Source organism: Musca domestica, unplaced genomic scaffold, assembly GCF_030504385.1.
Source record: "Musca domestica strain aabys unplaced genomic scaffold, Musca_domestica.polishedcontigs.V.1.1 56, whole genome shotgun sequence".
NCBI classification, from domain to species: Eukaryota; Metazoa; Arthropoda; class Insecta; order Diptera; family Muscidae; genus Musca; species Musca domestica.
Window position 1 is genome coordinate 1190256 of NW_026712356.1, and position 26335 is coordinate 1216590.

General features: G+C 36.9%; 2 protein-coding genes across 3 annotated transcripts in view; one reads left to right on the plus strand and one right to left on the minus strand.

Moving 5' to 3' along the window:
* Positions 1–4641: 4641 nt before the first annotated feature.
* On the minus strand, positions 4642–13949 carry LOC101887315 (mannose-6-phosphate isomerase). Its single transcript, XM_005175356.4, has 3 exons — positions 12953–13949; positions 5457–5760; positions 4642–5388 (listed from the first exon to the last, which is right to left on the minus strand). The coding sequence occupies exons 1-3, from the start codon at positions 13223–13225 to the stop codon at positions 4793–4795; spliced, it is 1173 nt and encodes a 390-aa protein (XP_005175413.2). The 5' UTR covers positions 13226–13949; the 3' UTR covers positions 4642–4792.
* An 8150-nt stretch (positions 13950–22099) lies between these two features.
* Positions 22100–26335, plus strand: part of LOC101895265 (arylalkylamine N-acetyltransferase 1) — a 125199-nt gene continuing 120963 nt past the window's right edge. Inside the window, exon 1 of one of the 2 annotated variants that reach the window (XM_059128595.1) lies at positions 22100–22652. The gene's annotated coding sequence lies outside the window, so the exon portion shown is untranslated. The remainder of the gene's footprint in view (positions 22653–26335) is intronic. The other variant, XM_059128596.1, reaches the window with a different exon arrangement.

Genomic DNA, 26335 nt, shown 5'->3' on the forward strand with positions numbered 1-26335 from the left:
ATTGTATTTGATGAAGACATTTCATCATTCCCTTTCCTCTTAAATATATAGTAAAATTCAAAATATTTATAATATTCGCAAACTGCTATGATCGTTGCCCAGGAAAATGTGAAAATAAAGGAAGGAAGAAGACTAAAATCGAAAGAAATACTGCAAATATTTTTACACATCTGCCCGCCCTTATACACATAATCATACAACTATACATATACATAAATTTGTTACTGTTAATTTAAACTATTGTTGCTATACAAATTACATGAGAACAATATATTACTTACAATACCACACAAACTATACAAAATAGTAAAAACAATAAAACATATTTTTGACATTATTACTATTGACATTCTATTGCAAATAATTATCAAAATAAATAAGCATAAAATTTATTCAATTAGCATAATTTAAACAGTAATATAGAGCTATTAATTATTTAATTGAGAGAAAACACACCAACACATAGATCTAAAAATCCCAGCTCTTGGTGTCTAACTAAAATAATTTAATGGTCCGTGAAAAAGTTTTCCACTTATTTGTTTTAGTTTTGAAAATAATTATTATGATTACTACTATTATGACTATAATTATTATTTGTTGTTATAATTAGAAAATTCGTTCTTCAATTACGGAAAAAATCGACAAAAAAGGTACCCCCAGTAATGATGTATTTATTGCTGAATATCATAATTATTATTATACATACATATACACATAAAATTATTATTAATCATCATTGTTAATTAGCATAAAATTCATAATGTAAATTTAATTTAAAAAAATCCTAATGCCCATTGAAAGAAGTATGTATACCCATACGTTATTATTATTAAATCTGACATATATATTTAGACAAGCAATGATTATCGTGCATTGTACGTATATATTACAAAATAAAAAAACACATATTTACTTAAACCTTATATTATGAAAGGAACTACATACATTTTCAATAAACCTTAAAAAAGAACCTAAAATTTAAATGGATCCAATTTGTTATTCTCAGATTTAAGTCATATTCAAGGTAAGTACAAATTTTACCTTTGCACATATCGAGACAATGTGAAGCAACTTTAGGGGGTTGATTAATCGGAAAGCTGCTGAAACAATAAGATCTTCGTCATTCAGATCAATAATGAACATTTTCCATAATTGTCCAATGGAGGATCAGATGATTATAGCAGTTATTTAACTAAATCCATAGGAAATATATTTAGTGTGCAGTGGTGTGCCAGAGCGGACTGTTCTTGGTCCTTTATTTTTTCATCATGTATGTTAATGATTCGCGGTGGTGTCTTAATGATAATTGTATGTCGTTTGCATTTGCTGATGACATTCAGATTTTTTTATATAATATGATGGTTACTCCTGTAACGGTCTCTCAATAAATACTTAAAAATCTAAAGTTATGTTTTTTGGGAACTTGCTAGAGGATTCAATAAACATTTCTATTTATAGCACGTATATATGTATATGTTGTAAGCTCGATTAATAGTCTTGGTCTGTTTATTGAATCTGGTTTGGTGTTCGATGTGCATTTGAATTCTTTAGTGTTCAATGTAAACTTCATTTTAAAGAAGTTGAACTATTTGGAAATATAATTTTGCCTAAGAAAATTAGAATTCCGTTTTTCCATGGTACAATAAAATAGTAAGATAGAGTTAACAATGACTTCTGCCAAATTTGCGCATTGAAGCTATTGGCCAGTTTTGCCATGTAATTGAAAGATCGAACTATTTAGATCATATTTTTTAAAGGCATTTATGAGGAAAATATTGAATAAATGAAAACAACTTGTTTACATGCAAAATAGACGAGAAGCGGCCTTAGCTTCAGGGCTGTAGTTTTAGGTAGTGGGAAGCTGTTCTACCTGTTATTGTCCCATGAGTTTGCGTATGTCTTGATTATGCCTCACTTTTTATATATTATTGAAATTTTTGGTGGACGTAGTGGTTTAGTTCGGCCAGACTTTTCAAATTTCAATAACTTAAATTGAACAATGTGGATACAATAAACAAAGAATCAAACCTCAGGAGATTACGAAACATGTGGCAGTAAAATTCATCTGTCAAATTTATTGGAAATCTCCCATACACCAGTTCCATTCAATTTCAAATTTAAACCTCTTAAATCTGTAATATGCATCCAATAATGATCATTTCAATACATTTTATTTGCCATTCCAACACCTAGAGATATTCGTAGTAGACCCCATAAATTGTACATATTCAGTCAAATTAAACAACAAAAATGGTATTACGGTAAGGCATAGGAGCGACAACGACAGTTTAAAAAAACACTTCCTTGTTTTTGACAAAAAAAAAAAAAAAACAAGTAAAAAACATTAATTTCGGCCGGGCTAAACTTTTAATACCTTCCACTTTAGGGTAAAAGAAACATTAGAAGAAATGTGGCAAAAACCATTAAAATGCTGAATATCGGGAGGTACCGTTATATGGGGGCTATACCAAAACGTGGACCTATAATTACAATGTTTCGCCACACGAACTAGGACCCATTATGACCCACAAATACCAATTTTTAGACAAATCAGTGAAAAAATGTGGCAAAAACCATCAAAATACCGAATGTCGGGAGGTACCGTTATATGGGGGCTATACCAAATCACGGACCCATAAATGCAATGTTTCGCCACCGGAGCTGGAACCCATTATGACCAACAAATACCAATTTTCAGACAAATCCGTGAAAAAATGTTGCAAAAATCATCAAATTACCGAATATCGGGAGGTACCGTTATATGGGGGCTATACCAAATCATGGACCCATACATGCAATGTTTCGCCACCGGAGCTGGAAACCATTATGACCCACAAATACCAATTTTTAGACAAATCCGTGAAAAAATGTGGCAAAAAAAAACTAAAATACCGAATATCGGGAGGTACCATTATATGGGGACTATACCAGAACGTGGACCGATATATCTCATTTTCAATACCAACCATCCTAGACACAATGCAAATAGCTCTGCTAAATTTTGGCGCTCTACGTCAAATAATGTGGGCTGTATTGTGATTTCAACAGACAGACAGACGGACATCGTTAAATCGACTTAGAATTTTATGCTGATTATGAATATATATACCTTTCCAAGGTGGAGGGTATAAAAATTGTTTGCAGCGACGAGTGTTAAGACAGCAAAAAACATATTTGCATTGCCTGAGTTAAAGTAAGTACATATTTTAATTAAAATATGTACATAATGATTTTTTTTAGATTTTTAAATTACTTCAGAATTTACAGGGACCGCTTTCAGCATGTGCTAATAGACATTTCGCCAAGCTCTTCAATTTTTTTGATTTTTTTGTGCTAGGTATTTTTCTCTTATTCCGGGAAACTATTGATATCTATTTTCTTGGGGAAAGGACCCGGGACCCCAGATTTTTTGACCTGAAAGTTCGGGTTGAAGATCCGGGCTAGACCCGGATCCACTTATCCAATATAGACCATGGTGGTCACTAGTAGTCACTTGATGGAGTTATTTTATTTTTTGTGCTAATATCTTTCTTGAGTCCTGAGATATTCTTGAATCCGGACTTTCGAGTCAAAAATCTGGGAATAATAGTAATAGTTTCCCGAAATCAGGGTAAAAATACCTGCCTCTGGAAAATGTCTCGAAAAATTCGAAGACTTTTTTCTAAACTAGAGTTGTTTCAATTGGCCTTTAGTGGTGGTCTTTAGCGCTAGGATCTTAGTAGATCAGTGTCGGAAATGACTTCAATATTTCCCAATTGTTTTTCTTCTGTTATTTTCATAGTCAAATGTCAAATACAAAATGGGTTAAATAAAAACGTCGACATAAAACAATGTCGTCACAACTTTTTACGGCGACAGATATTCTCTAAAAACGATTTCATGTCGACTGTTATATCGACAATTATAATAGTAACCATTCATTGTTATACCTAATACCGTCGCAAAATCGACTTCATTTTGCGACGACGACGACAACGGTAATAGGTCCGATTATTGATCTGATACGGCCGTTTGAGGGAGTCAATGTAGAGTCTACACTATTTTTTAACATTTAATTAATTTTATAATAATTTTTCACGCATAAAAATGTTTACACACAGGTCCACAATTTGGTACAGCTCCCATAAAAAATATTTAAAGGTTTCTGCACCAATTTGCAACTTGTTCTAATTTCATAGATGTTCTTACAAAGAAGTACTGTATAGATCCAGTATTTGTAATAACTGGTAGCTCCTGATTTTAGGCATTTAGAAGGGTTTCTTCCTCGATAGTGGCACGAGTCTTATTAAGTACTTCAAAAGTTCTGGTTATACATTTTACTCGAAGTGGCTGTAATTGGATATTTACAACTTTGGTGAAAATGGTGAAATTGTAATTCACCTTTCCATGTCATATTGGTTATATTCGGAATAAGCCTTATGTTTCAGTCTCATGCGCAATTTTGAACAAAGTGGTTCGTGTTACCTTACCCAATGCAATGATGCAAATACAAATTTAGTGCACTTTATTATTAAACAAATTGATAAAGCAGTTTGTTAGAATGATGATATTTGGTCAGTGGGTAGGTATATTTTATTACATCTTTATTATAAATACTAAATGTTAATTTTTTCTATTAAAGCCATATTAATAATACATACATTTTTGCATAAAATTTTGGTATAATTTATTTTTTTCTTTATAATATTTCTAAAGACAGTTAATTAGAGTTTCAAACAAACTAACTTGGTTAAGTTTTCAAATACAAAACATTAGTCCCCGAGTAATTAATTTGGAATAAGGCTTCGTTCAATCAAAACGAATTTACTGTTGCCAAATAGGCACTAAAATCATTCGGTGAATCTGTTTGTAAAAACTCAATGCTATTCATACAATTCGGAGGTATGAAAATTATAGAGCCGCTTTTTAATACTAAATTGGAATGTCTCTTAAGTTGTAGAATTCGAGAGCCGCTTAAAACTAATAATATTCCCGGGTGTTGGGGTAATTTTAATGAATACGAAGATGATTGTGTTTCTGGCAAGTTAACGTTAACAACGGCGAAATCTTCAACCGGTGGTGCAAATATTTTTACATTCTCATCAAGAATGGTGGGCTTAAAAAGACGTGTTTCCGCTGCAGATCCTGTGTAATTCAACGATGTTAAAAGTTGTTGAACATCCTTGTATTTGGGTGTTAGACCGGCACGTATAACATTATCGGAGCAAGCCATGCATTCAATACAATCGCCCGATAAATAAGCATGTATTTCATTGGCACCCAAATAGATTGATTCACCTGGTTGCAAATGGATCAAGTTAACAAAGAACAGAGACAGAACACCCACATCATCAGGAAAGTCAGCATTGATTGTCTTGAAAATATCATGTAGATGATATTTTTCGAGAACTGAAAATACATTTGGAAATGGAAGTTAATTACAAAACTAAAGAATGATATTTATTCCTTTCACTCACTGGTCATGTAGTTGTTGGCTATGTCATCAATACATGCAGCAATTACAGACGAATCTGCGGTCATCAATGCTTGGTAGCATTTCTTCAAATCACTGTGTTTTCCATTGCGTAAATTCTCAATGATATCATCTCCACCAAGCAGTTTTTTAAGAGCCGGCAATTCCTGACAGAATTGATATATTTCTTCGTAGGGCCGGAAGCCACACAATGCGGTGAACGGTGTCAGTGCTATGGCCAATTCGGGTTTGTGATTTGGATCTTTATAAATATCTGGTCGTTCTCTATGCAAATGTTTGGCTTCGTCCTGCAAGGGAAAATTAAATGTTGAAACGTTAAATGAATTTTAAATTATGAAAGTGTTAATTGCTTCAATAAGATTGCATAAACTTTTGGGGAAACAATTTCAAATCTTTGGACAATGATAATTTTTTATTAAAAAAATAAATAAATTTATTAGTTATTTTGTTCAGTCTCAGAAGCTAATAGCTATCCTGCAACGGTCTACAAATATAATTGCTATACAACGAAAAAGTATTCGGCCCTGCCAGAAAGAGGACTTGAGAACTGCAATAACCTACCTAAATACATAATCCGCAAAAGACAACTGGCTTGAAAAACGAGGAATTAAATCGGACTGAGACTTGGCATAACAATCTGGTCTGCAAGCATGCTATCAGCAAGCATATCAGCCCGATTTAGTGGCTGATTTCAAGTAGATAGTGTCATTTTTGAACTTATAGTGAAAAGCTGAATCAGACTGCATACACCACGACAACTGCTACAACAACTAAATATCCCGTACAACTATTGTATTGGAATATTAAAAAACAAAACGAGATATTATCCATCTTAGTATATGAAAATAAATAATGAAGAAGACAGTAGCATTAGATTTGGCGCCAAGATGATTTTGTTTCAACATGAAGATATTGCTGAAAAATGGTAATTGGAACTAGAGATCTATTGAAAAAACGACGTTCTTCTTTATATTGTACCTTTTAATTTTGAAAAAATAAAAACATGAAGTAGTCTACAATGATACGACCTGATTTTTATAATCGTGTTTGATTGATTTCAATTATGTGGTATTTCTTATGGTATTTTATCTGTAATGTGTTATCAAAGTATTATTTAAACAAATTGACGTTCGATCGATAAAAAAAGTATGCACTTTACCGGGATATGAATGGTAGGTAGTACGGATATCATTTTAAGCACACCGAACAAACAACTATTTTTCAAACACAGGGTGTATAATTTAATTAGTTTGGATTGCTTATTTTTTTATATGTCAGTTTTTTTTTTCTATCCCTTCGTGTATTTCAGATCCGATGGCATAATTACTGGCAATTGTTTAAAAAAAAAAAAAATGGCTTCTTCTCATTTACTAGTTGAAGTACTGGTAGAGATGTTTTTATACCCTCCGGAATTGTTTCAAATTTGGTATTTGAAGTTCGAAATGGATACTACACCCTAAGGCAGAAAATTGTCTGTGCTGGTCCACGTCATCGTATGGCCCCCATACAACGGTACCTCCCAATATTCGATATTTTGATGATTTTAGCGTCATTCACCGGAGTTGTTTCAAATTACGTATTTAGAGTTCGTAAAGGGAACTACGGTCTGTGACAGAAAATTGTCTGTGCAGGCCACGTCTTCATATAGCCCCCTTATAACGGTACATCCCAATATTCGGTATTTTGATGGTTTTAGCGTCAATATTAGTTTCAAATTACGTATTTAGAGTTCGTAATGGGAATTACAGTCTGTGACAGAAAATTGTCTATGTAGGTCCAGGTCTTCGTATAGGCCCCACATATCATTACCTCCCGGTATTCGGTATTGTGACGATTTAATAGAAATTTTAACGGATTTTATTTTTGAAAGATTTCTAAATCCTTTCCAAAGAGTGGAGGGTCTTCAAAGTTCGGCCCGACCGAACTTACTGCTTTTTAACTATTTTTTTTTCCAATTATTCAAAGGCATTATTTTCATCTGAGAATGTGTCTAAAGGTTTTTTGAGACGAATAATAACAGCGTTTCCTATTAAATGTAAAAAACTCCGAATGGGTTGTAAATGCAGTCTATAATTTATCTCTATTCGAAATTTTTATATACCAATAAAGCGATTTTAGGTCCAAAATTAACATTAACAGTTTTTGTTTTTGCTCTATGCAAAAGATCCTCCATATGTATATGCGTCAATAGTACCTGTGGAATTTTTGAAATAAGCATCACTGGGAATGACCAATTGGAAACATTTTTTGATGATTTTAACCTACAATTTTTCAATTATCTATAGTGGATTTTGGAATACGAATTCTTTTAATAATTCCTGATTAGAATTCTCAAGAAAAATCCGTTTTGTATGAAAATGAGTTTCTTTAAAACACAAGGTCTCTGACCGATGTCCACTACCACGTCAGATTGTTCGAGAAAATGTATGCCCAGAAGAGTTCTGTTGTTGTTGTTGTAGCAGCTCATACATATGTGTACGTTTGGTTTCCATTTTCTAACTCAGTTCAATCCGGTTCTGCCTCTAAGTCCAGTCTCAAAAAGGATGCAACCTGTATGGGTTGAGTCCATAACGAGACTGGAGTTAGGTGAGTAGGCTTGGCTGGGCAGCGAAATAAATGCAGCGTGTCATGTGGGCCTGTGCCACATCCTGGGCAGATGTTCTGCACTTCGCCGTTGATCCGGGCCCAGTAGGAATTTAGGCGGCTGCACCATCCGGATCGTAATTGAGCCAAGACTACTCGGGTTTGTCGGGGCAGCTCTCGTTCTTCAGCTGCGACGGGAGGGGATGGTCTCCTAGCACAGTATTCACTCTATATCCTTCAATGGCTTCTGAGACCGCATTAGAGTGAATACTATTCAGTCCCGCTTGATAGGCCTGTTGATCTAGAGGCTCTCTCTTATACCTCTGTACCTCTCTCTCTAGATCATGAAGGTCTTTCCTAACGTGCCTGGGCGGAGGTTGCCTATCCACAAGATGGTGATTTGGATGGCTTTGTCTATAACACCCAAGCAGGTATTGCATTGACAGCATTTTGTTATGCTGTCGCACCGGTAAGACCTTCGCCTCCTCATGTAGGTGATCGACGGGTGTCATGAGAAGGCACCCTGTTGCGGTTCTAAGGGCGGCATTCTGGCAGGACTGAACATTTTTCCACTGCGTAGCACTGACGTTAGCGGACCACACTGGAGCCGCATAGTTTACCACAGACCGGCCTATCGCGTTGTAAGAGGTCAACAAGGTCTCCTTATCAGCTCCCCAAGTACTGCCGGCCAGAGACTTGAGGACCTTGTTCCTACTTCTAATCTTGTCGCAGATAGCTGTGGTATGCGCGGACGACTTAAAGAGGCTATCGAATGTGACCCCTAATACCTTGGGGTAGTTGGTGGTCGGAATAATAGCACCATCGACCTGCACATTCAAGGATAGCCCCATCTCCGCAGTCCATGTGGTGAAAAGTGTGGCCGTCGACTTAGTGGCGGATATCTTCATATTCCTCGCAGTGAAAAAGGCGGTAAGATCAACAAGGTAAGCGTTCAACCGATCGCAAATGTCATCAATAATGGGTCCGGACGCCACGAGCGTACAATCATCTGCGTACGTAATAATCTCTATGCCGTCTGGAGGGCGTGGAATTTCAGAAAGGTAGAGGTTAAACAGTTCCGGAGATATCACCCCACCTTGGGGAACTCCCTGTTTAACTCTACGGATGCTCGACTTCTTGTTTCTGAATTCCACGTACGACTGGCGTCCACACATGTAGTTTACTATCCAACGTTTCAAACTTGGCCGGAGGGTGGTGCGTTCAATGTCCTCGAACAGTGTGGCATGATTGACTGTATCAAAGGCTTTTGATAAATCAAGTGCCACCATAACTGTTCTATCGCACGGCCTGTTCTGGTTGAGACCTCTACTGACATGTGTGGAAATGGCGTGTAAAGCTGTTGTTGTGCTATGCAATTTTCGGAATCCGTGTTGATGATCGGCTACTGGGAAACACTCTCTTATGCTGGGGAGGAGTAAAGCCTCAAGCGTCTTTGCTACTGATGACAAAAGTGATATCGGCCTGTATGAAACACTTTTGCTGGCATCCTTGCCTGGCTTCAGTAGCGGGACCACCCTGCCCATTTTCCAGGCATCGGGAACTACTAGGGTGGCTAACGACAGATTGAGAAGCTTTGTCAGATACTCAACTCCTGGTTCATCCAGTTGCTTCAACATCACCATTGAGATTCCGTCAGGACCAAGCGCTTTGGATGACTTTGCGCTTCTGATGACCTGTGCAACATCTGCCAACGTAAATTGTGGTGGTACCTCCTCGGCTGGAAGGGATCGTACACGGCGTAGTATCCTTCTCTTCGCCCTGTCACTCTCGGGGTGCTCTACAAATTGCCGGTTAAAATAACACGCGCACCTCTTCGGATCTGTCACTTCTACGCCGTTAAATGAGACAGATGTCCGATCGTCCTTTTTTCCAGGGTTCGAAAGCGACTTAACCGTTGCCCACAATTTACTCGTTCCGGTACCGATGTTGCAATGCTTCAGATGTTCTAGCCACTTTTTCCGCTTATGCTCACCTACTAACCTGTTTACCTCCAGAGTAAGTTCCCTGACTCTGGGGTTATTAGGGTTAGTACGGCGAAGCTCATCTCGCTCGTTTGCTAATCCCGCTGCCTCTGCTGGGAAATTTGGTCTTATTTCAGGTATTCGACCAGCAGGTATATAGCGAGCGGCTGCAGCTTTGATGATGTCCCGGAAACACCTATCTGCTACCTGAACATCAGATGGGTTGGGCAGTTCTCTGAAGCGGCGATTGGTATACTCTCTGAATTCTTGCCAATTAGCTTTCCCGTGGTTAAGGAAAGTGCGGCGTTCAGAGTCGATGAAGTCGGGTGGTCTATTGATGGCGATAATAATGGGGAGGTGGTCTGAGCCTAGAGAAATGACTGATTGCCAAGTTACGTCATTCGTCAGACCTGGGGACACGATGGATATGTCCGGAGAACTGTGGCAGTCTCCCCTTATTCTGGTGGGCGCGTCCTCATTCACTGTGCAAAACGTGGAGCTATCGATTTGCTCAGCCAGCGCCATGCCTCTCTGGTCATTACCTAGGACGGAATGCCATAATTCATGATGGGCATTGAAATCCCCTAGCACCAGACGGTTATTGCCTACCAGTAGTGAACTGATATTAGGCATATAACGTGGGGCACAGCTATTTAACGGCGGAATGTACACGTTGAGCACCTCTACCTCGGCGGTTCCACACTTGACCGCTACCCCCATACATTCCATGTACGGGTCACTAGAGTCAAGCTCAGGCGAGATAGGTCTGTACTGGACAGAGTGGTGCAATAGGAACGCTAATCCTCCACCTCCACCTCTGGAGCGATCCTTCCTTAGTACGTTGTATCCATCACAACTTTGAAGCCTGCAGGTGGTACTCAGCTTCGTCTCCTGGATCGCTGCGACCTTGATGTTCTTCCGACTCATAAAGCTTACAATTTCATTGATCTTACCTCTGAGACCATCACAATTAAATTGGAGAAATGATGCATTGTCCGGAACTTGAACAGCAATGTGTGGCGTCAGCTGCTGCGTAGATTGCTGTTGAGGAGATTGAGGGGGAGTCTCATATTGCGACGACGATGAGGACGCCGAAGATGAAGACTCACTGGGGTCTACATTGACGCAGCAGGAAGCAATGTAGTCCCTATCGCTATACTCCTGTATCCGGTTTAGGCCGGAACAATTCCGGAAATGCACCCACTCCATGCATCCGTTGCATCTCACCGAAACCGATCTGTGGTGGATGCGATTACGACAAACGGAGCAGAACCATGGTCCGGGGTTGGTCTCGATCCCGGCTCGGACCAAGAGAATACGGAGCAAACATTCCGGGTAATGTTGCTCCCACATCAGAAAAATGGACGAACACGAACATGTAGAGTTCTGTTGTTAATTGTTAATGACGATTCTATAGAATTGTTACGAATGGGAATACTTATGATTGTGCTCTCTGTCAGCCTTTCTTTTATGGGAGCGGCAGAAAAATGCATTAGTTGACTATTTTGGTATTTGCTTGTCTAATGAAAATGTATTTTGATGCAATTCTAGAGCTTTGTTGAAAGTACTGGCTTCATATTGAACACCTGAACAAAAAGCAATAACAGGCTTCGGGATCTTTCATCAGATATATTGTTAAATCTGAAATATCGCTACGAAGTCCTCTAAAACTAATTTTTATCTCTTGACGAGCATTAGAAGGGCTAGCTTGGGTATTAGGGAAATTATTTGGTTACACTGGATTTCTGATCGTACTTAAGGTCTCATAGCACTTAAATAATTCATAGAAGTTATGATTTTTTTTTTTGGACAGCTATCAATGAGTAAAATCATCATACCGTTTTGAACTTATCTACCATTTTATAAGACAAATTACATACAAAGTTCCCATTACGAACTCTAAATACATAATTTGAGACTACTCCGGTGAATAATGACGCTATAGATATCGGGAGGTACCGTTATATGGGGGCTATATGAAAACGTGGACCTACATGGCCCATTTACGAACCTACTGGCAAAATAAACATGTGTGCAAAATTTTAGCCCTCTATCTCAATTCGTTCGAAAGATAACGTGATTACAACAGACAGACAGACGGACACCGCTAGATCGACTTAGAATTTTACGCTAATCAAGAATATATATACTTTGTTGGGTCTGACATGAGTATTTCGAGGAGTTACAAATGGAATGACAAAGTTAATATATCTTCCATAGTATGGTGGAGGGTATAAAAAGAAGAGTTATTGATTGACAATTATGGCAAACTATGGAGATTTTTGAGATTTTTCCAGGACTATATTTCAATTTCAAGGCTTTATATTATATATTAAAAACCCTACGATGAATCGAAATAAATCGTTTTAGACAATTTCCGGATACTAAAAACGGAAATTAAAAAATTTTCTGGTGGAAATCTCCACAGAAGTGTATAAAAAATGTCTTCTAAAAAACCCCTTTACTTGTAATACCTATCCTTCACTAAAATTCTTTGCGGAAAATCCAATAGATATGCACAAAAAATTAATAATTTGTTCCGTTACAGACCTATACTTTACCGACACATCTTCAAAATCATTTAGAAAATAAAAATACAACTTTTACTCTCCCGCCTTCACCTCCTAACAACCAAAATAGTTCTATTCTCAAATAGTTTGCTAATCGGCTAAATGTGACAACAATGTTACATGCAATCGATATTCTCAGCATATCCCCCAAACAGCTAAAACAAAAAAAAAATAGTTAATAGACGGCTAAATTGTATTATGACCAACTAAATGCTTTGAATTGTGTAATCTGTTTTTCTATTTGCATTTGTCGATATCTAAATGCGAATAAAAAATAAACAGGAATGATAAATGACTGTTAATTTAATTCATTTTGTACAGAAACAACAAAACGAAGCGCTTACCTTATTGGGGTGCACCTGTATGCTAAGGGCTTTGCGTATACTCAACACCTTGAGCAGATAGGGCAAAGGTTGTTCATATACCCGACCCAATTCTGTGCCCGTTGACTTGAGCAGAGATGGGCCGCTGCAGTGTGTACCCATCCATAGTTCAGCATAGGGAGCTTCCTCATTAACCGCGAAATTGTCATTATTGGCTTTGGCTAATTTTGCCACTTGGGATTGTTTGCCCAATTTTCCCCACTCGTAGTTTTTGATATTGCCCACAAGTTCCATTATTATTTTATTGCACTTGTTTCCTTCCTTCCGCTCCCTAAAACACTTTCACATTAAACTCTCCACAAGTTGTCTGTCTGACGGCTATCGACACCAAAAACAAAACATCAACTAACCAGCCAATCAACCTGCCTTTTCGTGTTGATGTATAATTCTCTACTGTCTATTCGGTTTTGTTTTGAATTTTGTTTGCCACGCAATTTTCAACATTCATTCCAATCACTTGCGCAGGGTCATGCAATGAAGGTCGTAGACAATTAGCTTTCCTTTAGTGTTCTCCACCGTTACCACTACCACCGTCTGCACCTTTCTCTAAACAGTCACGGATCGACTGACTGACTTGATAGGCCGGCCACAAATGTAACTTTGTTATTTCAGAATAGAATTTCTCTTATCGCACAGCAATTTAGAGTTTTATGGTTGGACTTCTTGTTCCCTGCAAGCCGAAACCCACTTATAATCGAAAACAGATTTCTTTCCATAGAACTTTATCATGTTTTTGTTTGCGAGTCTCTACTTGTTGGTTCTTATCAACAAATTCTCCCGTAATTGCAATTTGTTAATTGTTTAGAGAGAGTAATTTCATTTTCCCAATATCATATCTATTTGAATTTTGTTGTTAGACGTATATTTACTGGGTATTTTGTTTTATTCCCTAAATATATAACTTTTCCGCATGAGGTGGGTGAGGAGTGGCTCTTAAGTCTATGAACTCAATAAGGAGTAAGGAGACAATATCTTGACAATGGGAAACCAAAATTAAAGACGTCCCCAACCAAACAAATAGGAAAGGCAAAAAGGAATGAACGATTATCTCTGTTGTTTACGAATGAGACATGAGGAAAACTCAATCAGCTGGAAACAATCATTAAATGAGCCGCGGAACTAGTTGCTAGAATTGCGAAAAATGTTCGTATTAGTTCAAAGGAACTACTCCGTGGAAGGAACGATCAGAACTAGGTGTATCCAGTTTTTTCGTTCATACAACGTTCGGCAGAACGGAAAAGAACGAGTAAGCTTAAAGAAAGGAACTGAAATGAAAACTCTTTCTGTGTGTCATGGCAAGTAATAGGTGTGGCCGGTTACCCTAAAATTTGTAACAACTTGTGAAAATTTTTACTGGTAGTCTTCTTTTAACACAATGGTTCTGCAAAAGAGACAGATTAGAGAAAAATGTTGTCAGTTCTTCTACCTCAATCTTCCAGTCACTTACAACTATTTTTCTTCTCCGTCCAGTGATTTACATTTGAACAATCCAATTAAAAAAAATATTTTTTGGAAATAGAAAGCCTAACTGTTATATATATGAATTGTCTTTCAAATCGCTCTCTTTTGCAGAACTTTTGTGTTAAAAGAAGACTACCAGTTAAAATTTCCACAAATTGTTACAAATTTTAGGGTAACCGGCCACACCTATTATTAGCTTCACACACTTCTAGTAACAATTTGCAACAATCGTTACAAATTTTAGGGAAACTTCATACACCTATTATTCTGAAGTCATTCATATTGGGAATTAAAAAGGGTGTCCCAACTAGAGCTCAATTTTTAAATTTTACGTATAATAAAAAACGTGAAACATTATTATGTTGTTATTATTATTGACAGAATAAGGTTATATATGGAACAAAATTTCGCGCAGATGGTCGCGCGGCTTAGCTGGCATACGCGCGATTTCTTAATGAAATTTTCAATATCCGTTTTGCATAAATGCAGCGTCCAATTTCCTCTTTTAAGGCTTAAGAAAACATTCTCACGATCTTGGTGGACAATTATGATCTTCAAAACAGGAAATGACTGATGCAGCAATCGCATTGTTTCCCTGGCTGTATGACACGTGGCGCCTTATCGAAACCACATGCCCTCCACATTTATTTCAAGAAGAATGATAACCACATTTCACGATACCGAACAGCATTGACTGTTTGCGCTTGTCCTGCCTTATTTTCATTAAAAAGGTCCAATTACTCCCAAGCCCAAAAACCACATCACACACGTTGAGGATGCATTTGCTTCTTGTGAATCATTCGAGGATTTCCCTCACTCCAAATGCGAAATTCTGCCTTTTGATGAAGTCATCAAGATGGAAATGGGACTCGTCACTGAAGATGATTTTATCGGCAAAATTTATATAAAAACGAACTCATTTAATCGAGTAGCGTTCCATTTTTACTAACCTCGTACCTTAACAATTATTCAAATGTCAAACAATGGTACTTCGAATGGCGCCAAATTTAAAAATTGCATTAGAGTTGCGAAACCCTATATTATACACCAACCCACTCAACACACATAAAGTTAAGAATGAAAGAATAAGCAATACTCCGCTAATAAACGAGGCAACAGCTGTTGTTTAGAATAGAATGAAATAGAGATGAATAATACAATGTGGTGAAAATGTTTCGTATTTTTTTATTGTTGCCATACCATTTAAGAGTCTGAATATGGCAACATGTCCAGCGTTGTATGTTTACGGCATACTTCGTATCCGTTACATTTTGAACGAAAAAGCAAATAAATCAACATGCATATACGGTAATGGATTGGGCGGGCTGAATTTAATCAGTTGTTTTAAGACATCCAAAACATGACGCTTGTATATATTTCGTAAATTGTAAGTGCCTAACAGTCGATTCGACAGCATTTGAAAATGTATGTTTAGAATTTTCATATTTTTTGCCAGAAAATTTTTTAAATGTTTTTCTTCGGCCACAAAACAATTGGTTTTCAATCAGTAGTGGGATTCTCAAACTCATTTTTTGAGTTACCGACAAACATCAATAACTTTGAAAACCAAAATTTTGATATAAAAAAGAAGTTAAAGTTGACAACATTAGCAACAATCGGTAGGTTTTAGCGACTACTTTGATTTCGTCGCTAACTTACTGACAAATTTCGATATTTACCGAAATTATTACCATTTTATAACCATAAATTATAACCATTTTAATTTTACCGACTTTTTTCGTTAACACAAATAATGAGTTAGAGAATTCCACTACAGATGATCATTTCAAAATTAGGATCGCCATAACATTAGCAATACAGGGTGAGATGAAAAAACTGCAACCAACTTCAGACTGGTTTTCTCCGATGAGAAAACATTCATTGTCCAGCAGTTTGTAAGCAAACAAACAACCACCAGAATTTAAGCGCCGGCCATGGTGATGGTGTGGGCCGCCATAATAGCCGATGGTCGTTCTCCGCTCGACCAGAATAAATGCCGAATATTATCTCGAAAATATTCTGAAGGGTGTATTAAAGCCTTGGGCACGCAAACATTTTGGCCGCAGACCTTGGAGATTCCAACAGGACTCAGCACCATCGCACTCAGCACACGCCTCCCAAGAATGGTTACAAAATGAGCTTCCTTCATTTCCAGCGTACAATGGCCACCAAAATCTCCGGATACCAATCCGTTGAACTATTGTGTCTGGAGTATTTTGGAAAGCAAGGTTGGCACTAAAAAATACCAAAGTGCCGATCCTCAGCACCATCGCACTCAGCACACGCCTCCCAAGAATGGTTACAAAATGAGTTTCCTTCATTTCCAGCGTACAATGGCCACCAAAATCTCCGGATACCAATCCGTTGAACTATTGTGTCTGGAGTATTTTGGAAAGCAAGGTTGGCACTAAAAAATACCAAAGTGCCGATCACCTCAAGCAAGCGTTTCGCCGGGAATGGACCAAAGTACCGCAGAGCATCATTCGGGTATCGTGTGACGGTAACATTGGCCATAATTCGTGCCAAAGGTGACCAATTCGAACAAATCTAAACTTATTCTAAAATGGTATCATTCATTCAATAACATTTAAAAAAATGTAAAAATGATGGCGTTTGACTATGTTTGACCCTGAAAAAGTGAGAAAAGAAAACAAAGTATATATATTCTTGATCAGCGTAAAATTCTAAGTCGATTTAGCGATGTCCGTCTGTCTGTCTGTCCGTCTGTCTGTCTGTTGTAATCACGCATCTTTCGAATGACTTGAGATAGATGGCTAAAATTTTGCATACATGTTTACTTTTCCAGTAGGCAGGTTAAGTTCGTAAATGGGCCATGTAGGTCCACGTTTTCGTATATCCCCCATATATCAGTACCTCCCTATATTCGGTATTTTCATGATTTTAGCGACATTATTCACCGGAATTGTTTGAAAATTGGTATTTGAAGTTCGTAATGAATACTACAGTCTAAGATAGAAAATTGTCTGTTCAAGTCCATGTCTTCGTAAATCCCCCATATAACGGTACCTCCCGATATTCGGTATTTTAATGGTTTTAACGACATTATTCACGGGAATTGTTTCAAATTTGGTATTTGAAGTTCGTTATAGGAACTACAGTCTGTGACAGAAAATTTTCTGTGCGGGTCCAGGTCTTCGTATAGGCCCCATATATCAGTACCTCCCTATATTCGGTATTTTCATGATTTTAGCGACATTATTCGCCGGAATTGTTTGAAGTTCGTAATGAATACTACAGTCTAAGATAGAAAATTGTCTGTGCAAGTCCATGTCTTCGTATAGCCCCCATATAACGGTACCTCCCGATATTCGGTATTTTGATGATTTTAACGACATTATTCACCGGAATTGTTTCAAAATTGGTATTTGAAGTTCGTAATGAATACTACAGTCTGTGACAGAAAATTGTCTGTGCGGGTCCAGGTCTTCGTATAGGCCCCATATATCAGTACCTCCCCATATTCGGTATTTTGACGATTTTAGGTACAATACCCACCGAAATTGTTTGAAATGTGGATGCTACAGCCTGTGACAGAAAATTGTCTATGCTAGTCCAGGTCTTTGCACAGCTCCAATTTAACGGCACCTCCTTATATACGATATTTTGATGATTTTAGCTACATTATTCACCGTTTATTTCAAGTTTCCACTTTGAATATGGTAATGGCTTATGACAAACAATGCCTATGTATGTCCACGTCGTATAGACCCCAATATAACGGCTATATTCGGTATTTTTAAAATTTTAACAGAATTTTTTAAGGATTTTATTTTTTAAAAATTTCCAAATTCGTTGCAAATGGTGGAGGGTATTAAAAGTTCGGCCCGGTCGAACTTAGTGCTTTTTAACTTGTTATTACATGGCTGCTTGTCCCTTCATTCTTGGCTACCTACTGGCGCATCGATATCTGTGTGTGTGTGTGGGTCGTGTCCCTTATTATTTTACACATTATCACATGGGACAGCGCACAAGATCACTGAATTCTACACATGTGATATTTTATCGCAGCTGGGAAACGGATAATTTGGAATCTTCATTTTTAATTGTTAGAATTTCCCAGCGCCTCAACCGCACTCAAAAGTATGTACAAAGTATTTTGTACACACCCTGTATATGTATATCATCGTCCGATTTGTCTTTTATTGTGTAGTCCATGCGATTGAATTTAGCCTAGGAGCCAGTATGTCAAAGTTGATGGAAATCGGTTCAGATATAGCTATAGCTCCCATCTGATTTGTTATTTTTGTCCCTCACATCGGTAATATGAACTCCAAAACAATGATGTGGTGGTGACAGTTGACGGAGACAGCATGCAAATACCTCTGCTAAACTTTATAGGTTATTGACCTAATAGCCTGTAAAGAGAGCTTCCGATTTAGCGAATGGGAGTTTTGTAAAAATGCACGATTATGGTCCTTAAAATATATGTAAAAATATATTTTGAAATATTTTTTTAAAAAATATATAACAATATCTTTAAAATAACCCCTCTAAATTGTTCGCTAAATTGGCGATTTTAGGTCTGATTATCATTCAAAAAATGTCTTGAATAACTTACGATTAGTAGTAGTTCTCCTAAAATTGTGTCAAAATCCAAATTATTGGTCTGTCAGTAAACAATTTTTAAACATTCATAATAATTTAAATTATTGTCTGTACCAGCACGGCAAGAACCCTTATATATATATATATATATATATATATATATATATATATATATATATATATATATATATATATATATATATATATATATATATATATATATATATATGTATATATATATATATATATATATATATATATATATATATATATATATATATATATACATATTAGATATACGTGACTGTTGTCATTTAATTGCGATTTAATCTGTAATTTTCAATTTTTGTTCCTTAATCATGCAGATAATAATTTCGACTGATACCAAATTCCAAACCCCGGGGACTGATTTATGATGTCATATGCTCCCAACACCCGAACTGACCAAAAGACCAACAAAATTAATTTTCTTTCCAACAAGTATTTCATTCCTAAACTATCACCCACTATCAAAATGCATTTACCAAATCGACATTCCAAATTTGCTTCTAGAATAAAAAGTTTAATTCATAATCTTATCTTAACAAACACACACACGCACGCATGACAACTGACGTTCTCGATTTTTTTTTTTAATTTGTTAAATATTTGTTTTATTATCAGTCCCATCGTTATGGATTTTATGTCGGTGTTCCCGTTAGTCGCTCGACATAGTCAGTCTGTCATTGTTGTTGACGATAGCCGTATTTGATGGTGAGCAACATATTGCTGTTATCAGTTGCAACGAAGGAAAAAATATTGCTTTATTTTGTTGTTGTTCCTTTTTTTATTATTGTTGTTATTTGAACAATTGCTGAAACGGCGCAAATATTGTAAATGCTGTTGTTTGACATTGCCTTATTACATTCAAGAAGCTGTTATCAGCCGTTTGTTGTTATCTGTTGCGACATACATGTTGGAAGCCAGTATTGTGCATTCCGGCATGAATGGCAATAGCAACATGTTGGCGATGTTTGGGAAAAGGGGGGCAGTGTTAAGGGTGATAGTCCTTCAAAAAATTTCAGTATAATGCGTATGCTGGTTCCTTAAATTTCTTAAACAAATTCGTTATTAAAGGTTTGGTAGTATTAAAATACTAGTCTTAGATTCAAGATTCCAGATATAAAAGTCCTTTTAAAATAGTCCTAAAATGGAACTTTTTGGTCACCTTAGTCTTCAAATATTAGGGCATGCAATTAGTTGAAAAATAGCCTAAATCCCTGATTATGGGTTAGATAGTTTTTCAGGAAAGTCGTAAGAAGTTCAGAATACAGGGTGAGATGAAAAAACCGCAACCAACTTCAGACTGCTGTCATTTCTAAGCCACTCGTCCGACAGCTGTTAAAATAATTCCAGTGACAGCTCATTATATTGTTTACAAGCATTTTGGTTGGAATTTTTCAGAAAAAAGTTATTAGTGATGGAATTCAAGCGTGATAGTGTAATTTCTTTATATTTGGCTGGAAAACCACAAGTGGCTATCGTTAGGGCACTCCAGCCTCTAAATGTGAATAAATCGTTTGTGTCTCGTACCATTGCTTGTTACCAAAATACTGGTAGCGTATCCCGACGTCAAGGAAGTGGACGGAAGAAAACAACAACTATATCAGAAATGGTTCGAAAAGTAAAGAAGCGTCGCACGTCGCATCGCAATATTCCATTCGGTAAATATTGCAAAATAAGCTCGGGGTAAAGCCATTGAAATTCCAAAAAGTGCAAGAACTTTCACCGCAAAGAAAATCGACTAAAAAGAAATAAAGATGTGCTTCGATTGGCCAAAAGTGGTGAATTGCCAATTTGGTTTTCTCCGATGAGAAAACATTTGTTGTCCAGCCGTTTGTAAACACTAAAATGATCGTGTTTACTTGCCAAAGAGGTCAGCTGAAAATGTGCACCTTCGGTCGGCCATCAGAACTCAAGCGCCGACCAAGGTGATGGCGTGGGCGGCCATAATAGCCGATGGCCGATTTCCGCTCGTATTAATCGACAGAATAAATGCAAAATATTATCGCGAAAATATTCTGGAGGATGAATTAAAGCCTTGGGCATGCAAACACTTTGGCCGCAGACCGTGGACATTCCAACAGGACTAGGGTGCTAAGTCCTGTTGGAATGTCCAAGGTTTCGCACGCAGCACGCGCCACCCAAGAATGGTTACAAAATGAGGTCTCTCGCTTCATTTCGAGCGCACAATGGACTATTTTGGAAAGCAAGATTGGCAATAAAAAAGTGCATTGCCGGGAAATGGCCAAAATACCGCAGAGCAACATTCGGCAGCGTGCCAAAGGTGACCAATTCAAACAAATCTAAACTTATTCTAAAATTTGATGTTATTTCCGAAATCTTTTATTTTCATTCAACGACATTAAAAAATGTAAAAACTATGGCGTTTGACTCTGTTGCAACTTTTTTTATCTCACCTTGTATATACTTATTGGGGTCTAAAATGATTATTTCGATATATGCTTATTTCCATGATTGAACATTCGACAATCCTTGAACATTTTTTCTCAAAAATCCAACATCCAACAGGTCTGATAATACATCCTTCTTCATTAAATTCCTGAAAATGTGTGCCTTTTTTTGCTCTCACAGTCCTTCTTGGCGAAGGCCCCACTCATTTACTACGCTCACATTCTTTTGCCTGAACCAAACCCAATATTTTTTTGGGGGATGGTTATTTCATTTGTTCGGTGTTGCGTCTCCAGTTGTTCGATATATGACGATGAGTTTCTGTTTCGTTTTGGGGGGAGGTTATATTATTTGTGCAGTTGTGTGTGTGTCGTTGTGGTGTCATCCAAAGTTCGGTGTTCTGGTTGTGTTGTCGGCAACGATAAGACGACAACGACCGTCCCCAACACTGTTCTGTGTTGGTGGTATCAGCCGCACAGCGCCAACAAAGCACAACAGTAACAACTGCTGATATGAAGAAGAGTCAACACGGCGGCTGTGTGTTGTGTGTCGTATGCCTATGCGTGTGTGTGTGTGTGCCGTCTATGTGTGTGAGTGTGCGTTGCGAGGGGTTGAAATAGTTTTGTTTACAAGAGTTCTATTTAGTTGCAAACCATCAAAACATTCGTGTACTTGTGCTTTGAAAGCTAAGCGTTGCGCATTTTTCTCTAACGGTATATTATTTTGATTTACGACAAAACATAAGCCAACCAAAAACACATAGGCAAATTCTCAGAGCATAGCTTCCAATTGTTGTTCGAGTGTGTATGTGTGTTCAAGAAAAAATAAATAACAAAAAAATAAAGAAAGGAAGTCTATTTTGAAAGGAACTGAAAGCAACAAAAAATACATAACAAAAGTAACGAAAATTCAAAAGGAATTGGTAACGACAATAACAACAACGAGTAAAAGTAAATATAATAATAACGGCACCATAACACCAACAAAAATAAACCACAAAAATAATAAAGTTTTCTTGGTAAGGAAGTGTGAAAGTGTGTGTGTTTGTGTATAAACCACCAGCAGTAATTGAATATAAAGGAAAACCACACAAGCACTAATAACAACAACCACAAAAGCGCGGTTAACGGCCATAAACTCCAAATAATACTTATCCTATAAACCACACTAAAAATAAATTAAAGTAAGTTTGAATTTGGCCATGAATTTTAGTAATTGTTTTTTTTTTTTTTGGTTTTCAAAGGAATAATTAAAACATTATAAAAGAACATTTAAATGAGTAAAAGAGAATATGATCGATTACAGATAAGGCTAAAGACGAGCCAAACATAATATTGAATAGGGCCAAATATCAAAAGAAAATATTTAAGAACTCTTTTAAGAACTTATTTTCTCATAGGTGAGATAAAAATCTGCAGCAAAGTCAAACGCCATAATTTGTACATTTTTTTGTTTTATTCAATGAAAGCAAAACATGTCGGAAATAGCATCAAATTTTAGAACAAGTTTAGATTTGTTCGATTTGATCACTTTTGGCACGAATTATGGCCTTCAAATGGCCAATGAAACCGACACGCTGTCCCGGTGGAGCATTTGCTTGAGGTGATCAAAACTTTGGTATTTTTAAGTCCCAACCTTGCCTTCTAAAATACTCCAGACACAATAGTACAACGGATTGGTATCTGGAGATTTTGGTGGCCATTGTGCGCTCGAAATGAAGCGAGGAACCTCATTTTGTAACCATTCTTGGTTGGTGCGTGCTAAGTGCGATGGTGCTGAGTCCTGTTGGAATGTCCAAGGTCTGTGGCCAAAATGTTTGCGTGCCCAAGGCTTTAATACACTCTCCGGCCATCACTATGGCCGGCGTTTGAGTTCTGGTGGCCAACCGAAGATGACCTCTTTGGCAAGTAAACACGATAATTTTGTTTGTTTACAAACTGCTGGACAACGAATGTTTTCTCATCGGAGAAAATCAAATTCAGCACTTCAGCACTTTCGGCCAAGCGAAGCAACTCTTTAGCTCTTTTGAGTTTATTTTTGTTCTGTTCTTGCACTTTTTGGAATTTCAATGGCTTTACCCCGAGCTCATTTTTCAATATTTGCCGAATGGAATATTGTGATATGTTTAGCTCACGAGCCATTTTCGGCCACTGTAGCACGGGTTTCGATCAAGTCGCTTCTTTACTTTTCGAACCATTTCTGCTGATGTTGCTGTTTTCTTCCGTCCACTTCCTTGACGTCGGGCTACGCTATTAGTATCACGGTAACGAGCGATGGCACGAGACACAAAAGATTTATTCACATTTAAATGCGGGAGTGCTCTAACGATAGCCACTTGTGGTTTTCCAGCCAAATATAAAGAAATCACACTATCACGCTTGAATTCCATCACTAATAACTTTTTCTGTGGAAAATTCTCACCAAAATGCTTTTGTACCCTTGTAAACAATATAATGAGCTGTCACTGGAATAATTTTAACAGCTTTCGGACGAGTGGCTTAAAAATGACAGTAGTCTGAAGTTGGTTGCAGTTTTTTCATCACATAGTTCAGTTCCTACGCGTATGAGTAATTTCATAAATTTCATATCACTCATACTTAGAGGTTTTATACAACGGAACTATATAAGGAACTAGTCAACGATTTGGTATGGGCCCACATAACGGTACCATCCGGTTCAATGTATGGGTATATTATACTCATATTATTTAACCGCAGTTTGTGTTCCCCGTGGATTGATGAGATCCTTGCAAATTCATTGTGCATATAGGTCCAAGCTATGTTATGGACTCCAAATAACGGTACCTCACGATATCCGGCATTTGTATTATTTTCGCCATGAATGATATTGTTGGTATTTGGAGCTCGTATCGGCTCGTACAGGTCCACGTTTTCGTACAGTATTTTGCCGACTTAAGTCAAAGCTTTCAAACGAATTGGGTAAATATTTAAATAAATATAAATTTTGAGTCCATAATGGTACCACCCCCTATCACAGGAAATTATACCTACAGCCCATTTATATATCCGCTATTTAGTATTTTAAAGACTTTAGGTACTTTTTCAATGTAACTTTTAAAAAATTTGGTATTTGGTCTTAATGTCAGGTCAAGGTCAAATTATCTACATGGGTCCATGTTATCCTGTAGCCCCCATATAAGGTTGGTATTTTATTGATTTTAACCTATTTGAATTTTTCGAAATTTGAAACTACGGTTTCCTAACAAGAAAAAAAATATATACCAACAAATCAAAATAATTTCGAAATTGTTACTTTCCAAATGGCATAGGGTATTAAAAATTCGTTCCAACCGATCTTAACTGTATTTCTATTTGTTTGTTATTTTAAAATAATGTAATTTTAAGAAGTTTTTCCCTTGCACACTGGTTCCACATCCAATTTTTCGGGCCAAAACTATTTCAACGTCTTTTCATAATAAAAATTGGTCACCACCATATCTAAATCGTAAAAACCAACCACGGCCTCCACATCAAATTTCAGGATTCAAGCTCTACCCATGGCAAATTTAGTACGATTTAGTACATTTCGAACAATGATAGTACATATTCCCAAATCCACCTCCGTCTCTCAAAAGTTCATTCCTAAGACAAAACCACAAACTTTTCTATCCCAAAACCCAACGGCACGCATTTTCAAAACCAGCTCTTTATCGCAACCACAGCCACCAGGACCAAATTTAAGGATTTCAGGTCTACTCCTTCACCCAATACCAAGTTTTTTACTTTCTAGTACTTTTCGTACAATTATAGTACACATTTCTAAAACCATATCTCAATTCCAGATACCAACAGAGACCTCAATATCAAATTTGAGGATTCCAGCTATATCCGTTCAGCTAATACGAAATTTAGTACCATTTAGTGTTTTTCGAATAATATAAACTCATTTCCAAACCACCTACATATCTCAATACCTATCGGTAAACTAAATATCAGATTTCAGAATTTTCTAAATAGATAACCATTCAGTATCGTTAGTACATTTCCGAAACCACCTCCATGTGTCCGGGCTACCCATGAAGTGTGACCCTGCTAACCACCAACAAAATTTTACAATTCCAGCTTCATCCCTTCATCCTAAATCAAACTGTTCCAAATTTAGTACCATTTAGTACGGTTTGAGCACTTAGTACCCATTTCCCAAAACCACCTTACTTCCTAACCTTGATTCTTATACCAAATTTTAAGTTGTTTGCTGTATATGTTCCTATTTTTGAAGTTTAGTACTATTTTAGAACTTTTCGTAACCTTAAAGTTTGAATCTCCAAAAAAAAACTTTGGTACATCTATCTTACACACTATCAGTGACTCTCATTTCAAATTATAGCTCATTGACTGTTTGTCCAAAGTATTAAATGTTTAGTACATTTTCCTCTTCTTCGTACCTCTTTAGAACGAATTGCGTCTGGGTGTTGATTCTAGATCAGCCAGTCAGTCCAGCCAATACAGCTGAAAAATGTTGCCTGGTTTGTTCGATTGATTGTACGTACGGTATCACCTCTAATTTTTTCAACCTGAAATATGAAGTTCAAAATAGTAGGTGTTCTTTTGATGCGAAATTCGTCAAAATCAGCTGTAGTTTGGCTTCAAGCGATTTCACTTAGTAGGACCATTCTTTACAAAGTTTTTTCTTTTAGTACGAAACTGTAATATATTAAATTTCTCACACTCTATCTGCAGTCTATGTAAGTAGTGAAGAAACATTTTTTCTGGTATATGTCTTTACTTCTTTGAAAATCTTTTTTCATTAAAACTCATAGAAATGTTGAACTTAATATTTCTTTAAAGACTTCATAACTAAATACATCCATACATTATCAAAATGTATTTTTTATGATTTATTGAA